Source organism: Vipera ursinii (genome assembly GCF_947247035.1).
Source record: "Vipera ursinii genome assembly, chromosome: Z".
In the NCBI taxonomy this organism is placed as follows: domain Eukaryota; kingdom Metazoa; phylum Chordata; class Lepidosauria; order Squamata; family Viperidae; genus Vipera; species Vipera ursinii.
Genome location: NC_139517.1, coordinates 79089454 through 79106614, shown reverse-complemented (window position 1 = coordinate 79106614; position 17161 = coordinate 79089454). Strand labels below are relative to the sequence as shown.

Below are 17161 nucleotides of genomic sequence, written 5' to 3'. Positions count from 1 at the left end.
AGAACATAAACTACCATTAAATAAAAATGAATGAAAACCTTTATTTTTTTTCTAATGCAAATACTGTTAGCTTTTTCCTGAAGAATACCATTTCTTCATTACTCATGATTTTCAGTAATTGCCATTCCCTCCCACTTTCCTCCCCCCCTCCAAGTTTTTGTTCTTTAATTATTCTGAAATCAAATTCATGAATATGACATGAGGAACAGTATTTTGTGATTCCCTTAAATGTCCTCCATGCATTAGATATTTAAAAGCAACCCCAAAAAGTTGTTCGGTGCAAATTCACTTAGAAGATAACATGGAAGTTAAGTGCAACAAAGTCTAAATTCTATATTTAAAACTATTAAATTGAAGCTAAGCAGAGAATTTAGCCATTTGGTTCCAGATTACACACATACTATATCGTATTATTCTGCCAACCTATCATCTCATAGAAATTATTTTCCTTTATCCATTGCTTGTCAGTTTGGTGTAATAGTTAAGATATACGACTAGAACCTAGGAGGCCATTATGTTCTAGACTTGCTTTAGACACAAAACCAGCTGGGTAACTTTGAGCTAATCACTTTCTCTCAGCCTGAGGAAGGAAGCAATAGCAAACCACTTCTGAAAAACCTTACAAAGAAAACTGCAGGGATTTTTCTGGGTAGTCTACAAGAATCTGATACAATTGAACAAAAGAAAAAAAAATATTTCATATACCTTGATGGGTATTTTAGTGAATAAGCAGCTGCCAGGAATCCACCCAAGTTGTGTCCAAGTAAAATCATTCTATCCAATCCTATTTTCCGTCTCCATTCTTCAATAGACTCTACAAATTGATTTTCTGCCACCTCTGCATCAGTATCAAACTGGGGTCTACTACTGCGACCAAATCCCAAGAAATCAAATGCATATACAGTCCTATTTTCACAAAGATCTTCAAAGTTGAGAGCCCAGAGTCCAATACCACCTCCAAACCCATGAAGAAGAACAAGTGGAGTTTTCTGTGAAAGGTTCTGAGAGAATGTAAGCGTCCATATTTTATTTCCATTGGATAGGTATACATATTGTTTACTGTAGGTACTTGTAATACCTGAAGGAAGAAATACAAGCCTTATTATTGTCTATACTGAAATAATTCTACAAAAACAATGAACACATTTTGACATCAGATCCACTGAGAAAACCCTTATTTTCACTATTGTACCTTATAACACAGTCCAGAATGACTTGTGAAATAAGAAAGCAAAACTTTACTTTATTCACTTACATTATTCCCAATTTTCACCTGTGCAACTTGTTTGAACCTTCCAGTCTCTGAAATGCAACAAATTATGGTCATGCTATATTCCATTTTGTTTAATATACTAGCTACCCAATTAAAATCTTTCTTTTCTTGGTGGGACCAGTTGCTCAATTGCACCAAAGCTTATTTCTTAATTATTATTGTTCTTCCAACTTTTTTCTCCACTAAAAAAGGGAGGGGGAAAGAGTCAGTCATAAAACCTGAGATGAATGCTGCTGGAGAATTCTTACCACAAATTGCTTACATTTCAAAATTTTCTCTTCAGCATCTTTAAGGTGTACAAGTGATGTAGGACACCATGCAGGGAGCCAACTAGATAGCCATCCTGACCTAGATGGAATACAAGAGTTTAGAATAATTTAAATAGTATGCTATTATTATAATTATTTAGTGATCAGGTGATAGACGTCTTTGATTAGACATTGGAGATAATAATAATAACCTGAGATGTGGTAATCTTGCATTTAATTATTTCCAATCCAATCATCAAAATATGAAATATTTGTCATGCTGTGAAAAATTGCTGATGCTCAAAATCACTGTAGCCATCCTAACTTTGATCCGTCAATGTAATTTATTCATTAAATATGTAAATGTAATCTTGTTACAAAAATAAAGGGATACTCTGTATCCTAAGAAAAAGTACAGGTCTGATTATTGCAAAATTTGGGGTATACTATGTAGTATATTATATGCTAAAATAATACTTTTGAAATTCCAAATTTACTATAGTTTATGCTAACTTTTCAAAAAAGGACAAAAAAACCTAGTAAGATGCTGTTTTCTACATACATAGTATCTTGTATGTGCATAGGAGACCAGGAAGAATACATTTATGGCCTAAGTGGACTTTGTTTTTTCTGTTCCAACACGCTGGTTAGTGCATTAAGCATTGCTTTGAGTTTTCTTTGTGTGGTTAAGTGTTGTTACCTATAGTGCATTAAATGATAACATATATAACTTACATAGCATATAAACATTTATACAATTAACACTTTAAGAGTTTAATGACAAGGTCTGAATCTCATCATGTGTGCATGATATACTTGGTTCTATGCAGAATACATTTTTAGTAACATAATTTGCTAAAGGGCTATATATCTAAAGAGGCCATACAATATATCTAAAATGGAAATCTATTCAAAAATGCAATGTCCTGGATTTTTTTTTAAATAACAGGGTCAAGCAGGTAGTTGTAACTGAGATTTTAGTGTATGTTTAGTTCAAGGAGATATACTTAAAAAAAAAGATGAGGTGTGAAATTTTCAGGCTAGAGAACTGAAAACATCTGTATTATCCTCTACAAGCTGAAGATTTGTTTGGCCTAAATATCTTACCACAATCGGAGTTCCGGTGGCGGCGCGGCGCCAGAGACAGCCTTTTCGGGCTGCCCGCGGCTCAGCTGTGTTGTTTTCACCCGAAACAGCGCCGATCAGCTGTTCGGGTGAATTTGAAGCCCCCTCCTCGGGAGAAGAGGAGGGGGTGAGGCCCCAGGTAGGGGTTGAGTTCTCCGGGGCCGCCTGAGCTTAAAGCTTGGGCGGCTGAAGGATTGAACTCCCCCGAAGCCTGGGTTGCTCCCAGCTGTTCAGCGTCTCTGCTCCGTGATTTTTGGAGCGGAGCCAGGCGTTTGCGACCACCCCTGCCAGAAGGAAAGACTATGGAAAAAAAGGAGCAGGCAGAGCAGTACAAGAGGAAAAGGTGAAGAGGACTTTTATTGCTGCTTTCTAGCTTAATGGACTTTATAAACTTAAAGTGAAAGTGCGTAGTAAGTGAAAGTAAAGATGGCGGCTAAACCTCCCCCAAAAACTCTTTGGAGTGCTGGAACTTCTCCGGTGCAACAGTCATCATTGCAAGCGTTGCTTCCTCCTGCTGTATTGACACCGAAGGATTTACAAGATGCTCTTGAAAAACATGCCCAGGTAATTCTGGAATCAATGGGCGATAAATTTGCAAAGATGGAGGAGAAATTGGAGAAATTGGAGGAGAGAATAGAAGAGAGGATGGAAGAGAAGTTCAGTGTGATGAAGGTAGACATTTTGTCTTCAGTGCATAGAGTGGCTGAATGTGTGCAAGATCTGGATGAAAAAGTGGAAGAATTGACTCAAAAGAATGCCATATTAGAAGCAAAAGTACTGGAGAATGAAGATTTAAGAGACAAAATGGACAGAGAACTGAGTCTTGCTCAATATTACCAGATGCAGTATGCTGTTAGAATCAGAGGCTTAAAAGAGAATATTAAGGAAGACCTAAAGCAGCTGATTTCTGAGGCTTTGGAAGTAGTATTGGGTCAGCCAGCATCTGAAATAAAGGGAGGCATGGATAAAGTGTTTCGTGTGAATTCATGGATTGCTAGACAGAGAAAGCTACAAGAGATGTGGTGGTTTATTTTTCAAAGAGGGAAATTAGAGATGAAGTTATTCAAGCTGCCTATGATACTAAAGTTGTGATTGCTGATCAAGAAGTTTTGGTTCTAAAAGAAATTCCTCCAAAGATTTTAAGGAGAAGGAAGGATTTTACATTTCTTGTGCAAGAGCTTAAACAACGTGAAATAAGGTTCAGATGGGAGATTCCAGTTGGATTGGTGGTGATGCATGAAGGTAAAAGGTACCGTTTGGCCACTGTGATGCAAGCGCGTGATTTTTACAATAACGTTTTAAAAGCAACCCCACTACCACTTCTGGAAGCTGCAAAGGGATCTGGAGAAGGAGAACATCAAGAGGCTGAAGCTGGACAGACAGAGGAGACTGGTGCTGGAGGAGACCAAGCTACAACTTCTTTGGATGATCCTGGAGAGCAGAGGGTGACGCATGCTGCTTTAAAAAGAGCAAAAAAAATAAAAGAACAAGACCAGCAGAAGTCTATGGAACTTCCAAAACGTACTTACAGCCAAGCAGTGGGAGGAGCACGGCCTAAAAAAGATAGTCCTATTAAAGAAGTGCTCCAAGAGCTTTGGGATGATATGCATGGCAACTAAATTTTTAACTTGGAACGTTAATGGACTAAACTCACCACAGAAGAGGAAGAAAGTCTTTCAATATTTAAAACAATTCAAGATAGATGTTATATGTTTGCAAGAAACGCATATTAGGGTTGTGGACCAAAAGTATTTATTGAACTCAAGGTTGGGCACGCAATTTGTTGCTTCTGCAATGAATAAGAAAAATGGAGTGGTTGTCTATGTTAAAAGTGCTTTAACAGCGGACTTAATTGAAGCAGATAAGCATGGAAGATATGTTATGATAGAGTTGCTGCTAGAAGGTAAAAAGACGCTTTTAGTTGGATTATACGCTCCTAATCAACAACAAGCTGACTTTTTTAGTTTACTTCATACAAAGCTTACTCAGTTGGATTACAAATCTTTTATTTTTATGGGGGATTGGAACGGTGTTTTGGATGTACAGATGGACAAGGCTGGAGCTTTTAAGCGCGTCCCAAGTCATGCTAGACTGCCTAAATCCTTTTTTGAAATGAAGGATGACTTGGAGCTGCGAGATATTTGGCGTGAAAGACATTCGCATGAAAAGGATTATACTTTTTTTTCTGACAGACATCAATCTTTTTCCAGGATCGATTTTATTTTGTTGACTAATGACTTTTTCTCAAGGATTAAGAAGGTGAAGATATGTGCAAGAACTATTTCTGATCATAGCCCAGTCTGGCTAGAGATTAATAAGGAGAATAGAGATAGGCGCTCGTGGCGCGTAAATGAGAATTTGTTTAGAAATCAGAGAAATGTGGAAGAATGTAAACAGCGGATGAAGGATTTTTTTGAAATTAATATGAATAAGGGCACCTCTATGGACATGGTTTGGGATGCTAGCAAGGCCTATATGAGAGGGGTGTTGATATATATGAACAACAAACATAGACGAGCTGTGGAAGCCAGGAGGAAAGAATTGGAGAATGAAATAAAGGAAAAAGAAAAGGCTTTGATTTTGAATCCAGAGGATGTGAAGATTAAGGAGGCTATTAAGCTGTTAAGAGGACAATTTGATAAATTAATGGCTGACCAAGTGGCAACCAATTTGCGGTTTGCCAGGCATAATACTTTTTGCAACGCTAACAAACCAGGTAGATGGCTAGCTTATAGACTGAGGAAAAAGCAAAGGGCTTCTAATATAGACAAAATTGAGCATAAAGGAAGGGTTGTGTTTCAACAGGACCTTATTAAGGATGCTTTTGTGGATTTTTATTCTAAATTATATGCTAAGGAGAAGATTAATGAAAAAGACATTGATGTATATTTGGAGAATGCTAGCATCCCGGTTCTTACGCAAGTACAAAAAGAGGGGATTAATCAATTGATTACAGAAGAAGAAATCTTTATAGCAATTAAGGAATTGAAGGTGGATAAAGCACCAGGTACGGATGGTTTGACTGCGGCTTACTACAAAAATTTACAATTAGAGATGATAAAACCGTTAAAGGAACTGTTCCAGACAATCCAGAGGGGGGGGAAAGGTGCCTCCGTCTTGGAGAACTGCTTTTATTTCTTTGATTCCGAAGGAAGACCAAGATGCTACTCAAGTTAAAAATTATAGACCGATATCGCTCTTAAATACAGATTACAAGATATTTGCTAAGGTGTTGGCTAACAGACTGATGAGGGTTCTGCAACAGGTGATTCATGGGGACCAAACGGGGTTTATTAGTGGTAGGCAAATGAAAAATAATGTGAGGCATATAGTTGATGTGTTAGAGTTTTTGGAAAGGAACAACCAGATCCCTGCGGCGCTAATCTTTTTAGATGCTGAAAAAGCTTTTGATCAACTGAATTGGCAATTTTTGATGAAAGTTCTAGACAAAATGGATTTTGGGGAAAAATTTTTACAACCGATTAGGGCATTATATCAAAAACAGACTGCCCGAATTATAGTTAATAATAGCCTGACAGAAGCATGTAATATCGAGAAGGGCACAAGGCAAGGGTGTCCGTTATCGCCCTTGTTATTTGTGTTAACATTAGAGATATTATTGGTTAAAATACGGAATTCGGACAAAATTAAGGGTATACAAATTAGAGATCAGGATTATAGATTGAGAGCATTCGCAGATGATCTGGTTGTTACAGTGAACCAGCCAGAGAACTCTGTTGTGGACCTGATGGAGATAATAACACAATATGGGAAGGTTTCTGGATTTAAAGTTAATATACAGAAAACCAAAATTCTGGCCAAAAATATGACAGTTTTGCAAAAGGCTCTCTTAGAAGGATTAACTGGATTTGAGATTGTTAAAAGGGTTAAATATCTGGGGGTGCTTTTGTCGCCCTCTAATACAAAGTTATACAAAAATAACTATGAAAAACTATGGGGGAAAATTCAAAAAGAAATGGAGAGTTGGGAAAAATTGCAATTGTCTTTGTTGGGACGGATCGCAGCAGTGAAAATGAATGTCCTGCCTAAATTTTTATTTTTATTTCAAATGATACCGGTTCTTAAGAAAGATTCTAATTTGGAGGAATGGCAGCGAGGTATCAACAAATTTGTTTGGGCAGGGAAAAGGCCACGAGTTAAACTTAAGATTATGCAGGATACTCGTGAGAGAGGTGGTCTTAAAATGCCCAATCTTAAACTATATTATGAAGCTGCTGCATTAGTAGGAATAAGTGATTGGATCAATTTGACACAAGAGAGATTATTAAATCTTGAGGGTCATGACTTGTTGTTTGGCTGGCATGCATATTTGTTGTATGACAAGAAGGTAGATAATGTGTTTAGAGTCCATATTTTAAGACAGGCATTGTTGAGAGTTTGGAAGAAGTATAGACATAAGCTAGACTGCAAGATACCATTGTGGGCAATTCCAAAGCACGCAATAGAAAATATAAACGTTGGTTTTAAACATGATGTGACTACGTACAAGGAGATTTTAAGCTTGGAAAGAAATGTCTGGTGTCTGAAACCATATAGCCTCTTGCGAGATGAGAAGATTGTTCAAACTTGGTTTCAATATATTCAGTTACGGGCCAGGTGGAAAGAAGATCAGAAAATTGGTTTTACAATGACTGATGAAAATCTGATAAAGCAAATTAGAAACCAGGGTCCAGCACATATCAAACGGATATATCTTGCATTGATAGAAATTGACTCAGAAACAGAACTTGTTAAAGATTGTATGATTAAATGGGCCCAAAATATCCAAGAAGTTATTACAATGGACACGTGGGAAAGGATTTGGGTGAGGAACGTAAAATTCACACAAGCTCAAAATCTAAGAGAGAATTTTTATAAAATGTTTTACAGATGGCATTTAGATCCTAAAAAGCTTGCAAGTATGTATCCGAATTATCAGCCTAAATGTTGGAGGTGCGGTGACGAAGACGCAACATATTTTCATATATGGTGGACTTGTAAAAAGGTTAAGGCTTTTTGGATAAAAATCTGGTGGAATATGCAGAAGATTTTTAAGCAAAGGATAAAGTTTTGTCCGCAACTTTTTTTGTTGGGAATAATTATAGATGCTACAGTTGTGGACACTAAGTTGACGTTGAATTTAATTACGGCAGCAAGACTCTTAATAGGTCAGTATTGGAAGAAGGAGGAACTGCCGACTATAGAAGAATGGACTTTAAAGGTTTCTGACCTGGCAGAGATGGCAAAGATATCGCCCTATTTGAAAGATCATTCGCAAGAACGCTATATTACGGAGTGGAGAAAATGGATTGAGTATATCCAGTTAGGACGCTGAGCTTGTCGATCAGAAGGTCGGCAGTTTGGCGGGTCGAATCCCGAGTGCCGCGTAACAGAGTGAGCGCCTGTTACTTGTCCCAGCTTCTGCCCACCTAGCAGTTCGAAAGCACGTAAAAATGCAAGTAGAAAAATAGGGACCACTATGGTGGGAAGGTAACAGCGTTCCGTGCGCCTTTGGCGTCTAGTCATGCCGGCCACATGACCACGGAGACGTCCTCGGACAAGCGCTGGCTCTTCGGCTATGAAACGGAGATGAGCACCGGCCCCTAGAGTTGGAAACGACTAGCACGCATGTCCGGGGGAACCTTTACCTTATAAGAAGTTTCATGTAGCATTTGAATAAGTCTTCCTTTCTTTTTTCCTGTTTTTTTTTGTTTTTTTATATATTTTATATTAATAGTGTTTGTAGTTATCCTATATGAGCTAGAGAGTGATAGATTTTAGAGCTTATGGTTGTTAACATATGGATGTTTATGATTTTTTTTATACCTTGTACTTAGCTCTGGGAAGTCGGGGGTGGGGGGGGTGGGGAGGGGGGAGGGGTAAGGAGGGAGGGATAGGGGAGGGGTAGGGGGAGGACTGTCAAAGATAAAATGTATGATAAAACTTTTCAATAAAAAAAATATATATCTTACCACAATCATATAGAACAGTGATGGCAAACCTTTTAGAGACTGAGTGAAAAACCCACCCCCCACCCCCACTCCACCTCTCGTCCTGCCTGCTCCGCCCCCGCCTGCCTCATGCTCGCAGGGCCACACATCGCCTCCATGGCCTGCTGCAGATTGCCCAGGCAGCCCTGCACGCCATGGCAGCCACGCCCTCCGCCCACACCCTGCAGCATCATCTGCATGCTATGGGGTGCGAGAGCAGAGTCTTGGCCCTGCTACCTAACTATCTCGTTGGCTGTGCTGCTCCGTGCGGGCCGCGCCCGGGGGAGACTCTCCTCCAGGGAGCCTGCTGGTGAGGGGGCCACGGGGGAAGGTAGGACTGGGGCGATGGCGCACGTGCCCACAGAGAGGGCTCTGAGTGCTGCCTCTGGCACACGTGCCATAGGTTTGCCACCACTGATATAGAACATTTTGTGTTCAAGTTACTTGGTAATTGTGCGGGCCGCATCCAATATATCTAGAGGGTCCATAATTACACTGATTAATCTGCATAATATCTACCACATCAGTGTAGCGTAGACTCTACAAATTAGTAGAGTCCAACAAAGGACTCATGACTCTTCCCAACTCACTAAGATACAGCGTAATATATAACTCAAGTAGAAAACTTCTATTCCAAGTAGAAAAATGTAGTTAATTATTCTATTTATTAGATAGGAAGAATGATAAATAAATATTCTGGGAACTCTGTTTTAGGTCAGTTAATTTCAGGTAATTTATCTGATTGCCTAGAAGAAAAAATTACAACTAATGGATTAATTTTTTGGTACAGGCACTGGATAATTTAAACACAAATTCAGAAAGAAAAACTAAACAACTTTATATAAAATTCTCTAGATATCCAGCATTCAGATTAATTTTTAAAGTACGAATAAAGTAGGACTGAAAAATAGGTTAATGTACTGCAAAATATATTTTTTTATTCATTCATATATATTCCAATGAAGAAAGAGATTAATTTTGCTTAATATTTGAAAAATAAGCATCTATTTTACAAGAGAATTCTACAATTCAGATCCTATAAAAGAAAATAGCCAGCCATCTAATTTCTGTACATCATGTTGAAGTGGTCCAAAGAAAGGCCACCAAACAGTAACTAATTGATGGATAAGTACAAGATACAAATACCGATTTTGAGTGATTTACCTGTCCAGATATATGGACTTTTATTTTTTTTCTAAATGGACAGTCTTCCTCCCAAAAATAAGACTGGAATCTGGCTACACTTTTGTCACAAGTAGTTCAGTTGGTACTGTGACTCAAGGTGCTATCTTATAATCAAACAGCAATTTATTATAATAACATTCACATCTAATGTTATTAATACAAAACAGCTTTGCATTAGTTACACATGTTCTGATAACTTCCCTTTTAAATTATCCCAGTATGTTTTATGATGGCCTGTGTTTGAAAACAGTCCAATAATAACGTTAACTAGTCCAAAGAGGGCAGCTAAACTGATAAATGGGACTAAATGATAGAAGTATATTAAAAGGAAGCTTTGTTATCTGCATATGGTTCCAGTCCACTTCTGAATGCAATTCACCTGTAGTCAGTTTCCTCTCACATTTACCTAAGATTCAGCTAAATCTCTTTCTCATATTTGTCTGCCCAAAAAAAGCAAAGTAGGAAGGAACCAGAGAAAAGGAATAATGATGATGTCCCTCACCCATGAACTAAGAAGTGAGCACCTGGTGTATATAGAATGTTTCTTTGGCATCAGGTGAAAATTTTATTTTCCCAAGAACTTTAAGAAATCTTTGTCGTTTAAATTAGAAACATCTACATTGCCTAAGTCATGGCAATATATTGGTTTATTTGCATGAAGAACTAATTAGAAGGAAGTAAATCGAATTTAATTTCCCTTCATTCTGAAGCTTTACCTAATAAAGCTTCCTAATTTCCATACAGAATACAATGACTGCCTTGCCAAAGAAAGGAATTAATAAAATTCATTTTTAAAGCAAACCATTCATTATTGTAAATGGAGGCAGTGATTTACAGTGAATTGAGGAGATGACTGTGGTAATCTTCACAATTTATGTGAGAAAATCAAGATTTTAAAATTACAACTTATTTTCTAAATTAAGTATATTATAATCAGTTGTATTATATCAACAGTCTATAATGGCTACATCATGAGTTCCAGGTGATTTAAATTCCAATTTGATAGTTTTCAGGTGCAAAAGAACAAGACCACATGTGAAGTTCCAGTTAAATTCATTTATTATTACTCATGCCTATGCACAGGAATCTACTCAACTAACAGTTAGCACTATTTTGGCTCTAGATAAAAGTCAATGGCATCCAAGAGGGTTGGACTTAATCCATTTGTGGTATGTAGAGACTTGTCCAGGCTGATTCCTTTGCTGAGTCCACTTCCACATTCTGCCACACCTTTTCCTATAATAGTGTAACTAATCACATCACTACAAACAAATTGAAAAATATGGTACCTTAGGAAAAAAAGAATAAGAATGTAACTACAGGTAGTCCTCAATTTACAACAACTGGGACTGGAATTTTGGTCACTAAGCAATGTGGTCATTAAGGAAGTCATATGACTGGACCTGATGTTACAACCATTTTTACTGTCCATTAAGTGAATCACGCAGTAGCTAAGCGAACTGAGTTTCCTCAACTGATTTTGCTTGTCGAAAGCTCACAATTTTTTTGACAAGCCGCCAAATTGTAACCAGATGACTACAGGGGTGTTGCGATGGTTGTAAATTTGAAGACACATCATAAGTCATTTTTTCCAAGGCCATTGTAACTTTGAACCATTGTTAAATGAATGGTCATAAGTCAAGGACTACCTGTATGCTTTAGATACAATACTGTATTAAATGTTATTGCTGAAGTTTTTTTAAAAGAAATATTGCATAAAGCCTCGTATTTTTAAAAAAAACATGGGCAGCAAGCCTAAGACTCTGAAGAATACAAAGAACACTGTAAAGTACACTTCCAAGGGGCAGAGAACCCTTGGCCATAGGACCTTGTACCTTTTGAACCAGTATCAGGTCACTTCCTAGTTTCAGATTAAAAGTACAAATGAGACACACTGCAGGACAATTTAAACTGCTTTCATTATTTTTTTAGTTATTCAGTCACAAATGGTGCATACATTAAGTATCATAATGGTTTTCACTGCAAGGTAGCTATCTGAAGCTGTCTCAAAATAGTCTTCTTTTCCCGTTTACATGCACTTTCCTTTTTTAAATGTAAAACTATCTCTAATATAAAGTAGTGGGTCATAGTTCCCTGTATTAGAGAGGAAGATCTAGGAGAGGAAGAAAAATCCTACACAATATTTCTAGGAAGCCTACTGTACATCTGTTCCAAGAGGCCTTGGCATTAATACAATTTGTTGCTACATTAGGTGAGAGGGAAAATAACAAGTTCCTTATATAATTATTGTTTTTTTAAAAAGCATTCAGAAATAAGAATTCAAGAATTAAATTAAAAATAATACAATTTATTCTACTCAGAAGCTACTATGCATAAAACTGGAGTTACATTGGCCCTTGATTTGCCAAATATGATAGATTATAATAAGTACTTTACTACACTTTGAAAGCAGTTCTATATGTAACAATGACACTTTAGGTTGAAGGTTATTATAGAATGTATGTTAAGAATTTTGTTATGCTTTCTTCAAATTCAGGCATTCTGAACATCACCTTGTAAGAAGGTTATTGTTGAATGCCTGAAAGACTGAAATTATACAATCAATTTGTGAGAAATGCTGACTGAAAGGAATTCTGACTAATAATTCAAATTGGGATTGAGAACTCTTCCTGATTTATCAGACGACACCAATTGTTCTCATGAAATTTCCAGCTGAAATAAATTTTGCATAATTGATTATATATAAATACTATTGATAAGACTGCATTGAAGGTTTTGGAGATTTTGCATGAGTTCAGTGTTATAGGATTTGGTTACAACTGCGCCTCTTTTCTGTTTTGTCCTAAAAAATAATTAAAAGAGCCTACTGATTAATAATAATTAATAATAATAATAATAATAATAATAATAATAATAATAATAATAAAGGGACGTGGTGGCTCAGTGTGTTAGGATGCTGAGCTTGTCGATCAGAAGGTCGGCAGTTTGGCGGGTCGAATCCCGAATGCCGTGTAACAGAGTGAGCGCCTGTTACTCGTCCCAGCTTCTGCCAACCAAGCAGTTCGAAAGCATGTAAAAATGCAAGTAGAAAAATAGGGACCACTACTGTGGGAAGGTAACAGCGCTCCGTGCGCCTTTGGCGTCTAGTCATGCCGGCCACATGACCACGGAGACGTCCTCGGACAAGTGCTGGCTCTTCGGCTTTGAAACAGAGATGAGCACCAACCCCTAGAGTCGGAAACAACTATCACGCATGTGCAGGGGAACCTTTTACTGATAATAAACAATGTTGTTAGAAAGCAGTAGGAAATGATTGGGAAAATGACTTTTTTTCTTAACAAGTAATATATAGCTGTATATGTATGCAACTACATTTACAATTCAATTTCCTTAAGCTTGTTTAAAAATATTTAACTATTTTGGTGTCACTGCATAATACACTTAAAACTTTTAAATGATTTTTCATGAATTTCCTATCATCCAACATTCTTCAAAATTCTGTAAACAAAGATGCCAAAGTGAACCCCTTTGATTCTGAAATGTTTTGTTAATCTCACAGAAAATAGTAAAATCATCATCCAAAAAAATTTGCTTTAAACTTCAGCTAAAAGCTCCTAAAAATTTCTGTTTTAAAACAGGGCTTTTCAACCTTTTCACCCACTGTACCACTTTTAGGATATGGCAACATTCGAGTACTACCAGTTGCCTAGCAAGGTGTCAAAAACTTGATGACCCAAAAAAAAGGAAAAAAGTGATAAAGTGCAAGTACTCGACTTACAACAGTTTGCTTAGTGACTGTTCAAAGTTACAATGGCACTGAAAAAAGTGTCCCCCAAGCCACAGCCGAGCAAGACACCTGCCTGCCTGCCTGGCGGCGCTCTTCCTCCTGTCCGAGGTTTTCATTGTTGAAAGCATTTCTGTTGAGGATTGGCAGCAGGGGTGGGGGGGTTGGTTTTTATTCCCCCCATCTGCTGGGTGGTTGCAGCAGGGTCGGTCACTTCACATGACCCTGGGACACTGTGACCGTCATAAATATGAACCATTTGCCAAGCATCTGAATGTAAATCACAAGACTCTGGAGATGCTGCAACATTCCAGCTGATCGACGCTTCTTCTAGGCTCAGAAACGCCAGGATCAGCGCCAAGCTCCAGCTGGAGCCTGGCGCTCTCACTGAGCCCTGACAGCTCTGCAGCTCTAGCTATCTCTCACAAAGGCTTGCGCGGTGCTGCCACTGGTTCAGCTCTTTCCCTGCCCCTGCTACCACTTTTCTAGGATGGTCGCGTACCACCTGCCAGGTGCCAATGTACCAGAGGTGGTACCTGTACCACTGGTTGGAAAGTCCTGCCCTAGAAGACTAATTCCAAGTATCACATCTCTACCTAACCTACTTCACTGATGAAGTGAGAGCAATATACAGAACAGTTGGGTATACTATGAACATCATTAGGAAAAAGTGGACCTCAGAGGACTGCTGCATCTATTTGTTAATTTTTCAAGGCCCAACCTCTGTCTGCTTTCTGTGCCACCTTTTTTTAAAGCCATTTAAGCAATCAATTCATTAAGAAACTATCAGACTTTCATAAAAGCCTAATATTGTTCTTCTGAATAATTTCTGAAGCATATACATTCTTTTTCCTCCAAAAGAAGTATAAACATATAGTAGCAGTAGATTTTTCAGTTAAATGCAGTTAAATGCAGCAAGAATTCTCTTGCCATTCTACTGTAAGAGAACTGCAATCTTTGTAATAAAAAAGGAGAGGGAAATTTTCTTAAGAAAACTAGTAGATCTAGAAGGTCATATTAAAAAAGTGTCTTACTCAAAGAGACAAAAGGAAGAAATATGTCTTCTAAATAAAAGACCAAGAACACAAAAGACACATCAGAAAAGTAACAAGAATGGTCAAAGTCTAATCCAGGGGTTGGAAATAGCAGAAACAGGATAACTATCAAGAACAGCCTAAATGTCTGATTAAGAAAAATTGATCAGATTTTCTAGGTTTGAGGTGTAAAAATTGAGAGTTTAGCATCACATCTGATATGATCATCGTTATCTGATATCTTTTTGGCATGCTAATATATAAGTAGATTTATGGAAAATCTTTAAATATTAAAGGTATTAATATGATGTTGAATTACTATATATATATATATATATATATATATATATATATATATATATATATCAAAGCTTCAAAATCTGACTTTTTACTAGAAAAGGTGGTTATACTGAAGGATAAGTGACTACACGAATTAGGTTAAGGAAAGACTTTCAGAAATGTGTACCGTTAAATATTGCCTTTAATATTGTTAAAGGCAATATTTATTACTAATCAAAACGAAAGAAATATGTACTACTATGGAAGAGATTTTATGATATTGTATAATAATTGTACAATAATATTTTGTAATAATCAGATTAATACAAAAAATGATTTATGACCACTTTTCTCACAACCATTGCAGTATCCCCATGATGACATAATCAAAATTCAGATGATTGGCAACTGGTTCATATTTATGAAGGTTGCAGTGTCCTGGGGTCATGTGATCAGCTTTTGTGACTTTTTGACAAGCAAAATCAATTGGGAAGCTAGATCCACTTAACAACCTTGTTACTAACATAACAATTGCAATGTCCACTTAACAACAGTGGCAAGAAAAATAATAAATTGGGGCAAAACTCAATGTTTCACTTAGCAACATAAATTTTGGGCTCATGTAAGTTGAGGACTACCTGTTCATAAGTTTTGACTTTTTTCCTGTTTCTTTTTTTTTGGAGGATTATAAGTGTCTTTCCATTTCTATTATTTTTTCTCTAAGTTTAAAGTTAGTTAAGTTAATTGTGTGGGGTTTTTTTAGTGTATTTAGGTGTTTTGTCATTTTTTTTTATAATTTATGTAAAATGTAAAAATAACTAAAAAATAAAATTTTACCTGAATCTGGGCAATTCCATATAAAGAAAAATTATAAATGATGTTGTCTTCAACATTTAAATGTCTTTGCCCAAGACTTTTATGCAAAGGTAGCAATGGACTCCACCCAACTTCAATTGACATTCATTAGGCCTCAGGAAGCAAGGTCTAATTGGAGAAATTCCTGATTCATGAAGAAGCCTTTATTCCTAGACCTGGACTTCTGCATTGGTTTGGAGCTGTTCTATCACTCAGTGGTCTGTGAGTTATGGGGTATTCTCAGGACAAATGCTGGGGGTAAAAGTTCTAAATAATGAAAGAAATATAGTTCTATCCCAGTATCACTGGCAGACTCAGATTTCATCAACTGTCATCCCCTAGTCTTATTGTCCCTTCTTCCTGATGAAAATTCATCTAAGAGGATCATAATAAAACTTCACTGAGGTTATAAAAAAAGTGTACATATGGATTGGAATTGCTGTTACCCAGAATATCTTTATAAAGATATTAGACCATTTGCTAGGAATATCTGCCACTTAGGACCCTCTCCTACAAATGTACTTGTCATCTGCCACTGACCTAAAGTCACCCATGTACCGAAGTATAAATAAAGTATAAAGTATAAAGTACCGAAGTCTAGCTCCCATCTGGAATTTTGGGAATTGCATTCCCAGCGCATTTGGGACCAGTAGATTTGGGAGGCTACACTTTGCTATGAGGGTCTCTGGGACCCAAAATTACTGCCAAGCACCTTGGAAATACTGTTATTTTTATTGTAATACTGTGACCAAAGCAGTTATCATGCACTTGTCACTAAGGCAACATCAGAATTATGCATCCTAGAGAAGGCTACACGCGTGCCGGCGACGGAAACAGGCAAGTTTCCATTTCTAGGACGGCAAGCCGGGCCAGCGAGCATCTGGGAACACCGGCGCGTCAGACGGAGCAGACGAGGGAGGGCCTCTCAATAGCGCGCTGGGTGACACCGCTGGCCAACCGGCTTGCAGCCTCACTTCCCCCTCCTTAACTCACCGTTCGTCGGAGAACTCGGCGGACTCGTCGTCAACCATGTTAGCACTGCTGCGGCGGCCGAGAACGGCTCTTGAAGCAGTCGCCGGGAGCGCAGCAAGCCACAGAGCAACCGCGGCAGCGGCGCCAACGCCAGCCATCACGGGACCCGCCCGATGGCAGTCGCGTCAGCGCCTCACCCTTCAGTCCCGCCCCACTATAGAGCGACCGGCCGGCTGCCTAGAGAGGCTTCATCTCTGAAAACACCGAAAAATGCGTGGCGTCAGTTCGGCGTTCTCCATTGGACGGCTGCAGTTAGTTTTGGTCCGTTGGGGGAGGAGCTGACGCGTGTTCTACTCTTTTCCTTAGGTTTCGCAATCGCTTCTTACACAATTCGAGGGGGCGCCGAGAATTCTTGTGCAAATTGCACAGAAGGAAACTTTCTTGACAGTTTTCTC

At 38.0% G+C, this 17161-nt stretch overlaps 1 protein-coding gene across 1 annotated transcript in view; it reads right to left on the bottom strand.

The window, feature by feature from the left end:
• The window catches only part of ABHD5 (abhydrolase domain containing 5, lysophosphatidic acid acyltransferase), a 30786-nt gene extending 13837 nt beyond the window's left edge, over positions 1-16949 (bottom strand). Inside the window, exons 1-3 of the mRNA XM_083377186.1 lie at positions 16728-16949; positions 1536-1621; positions 706-1078 (exon numbers count right to left, since the gene is read on the bottom strand). Of these exons, the coding sequence (XP_083233312.1) occupies positions 706-1078; positions 1536-1621; positions 16728-16864 (596 nt within the window). The 5' untranslated portion in view covers positions 16865-16949. The remainder of the gene's footprint in view (positions 1-705; positions 1079-1535; positions 1622-16727) is intronic.
• Positions 16950-17161: the final 212 nt, after the last annotated feature.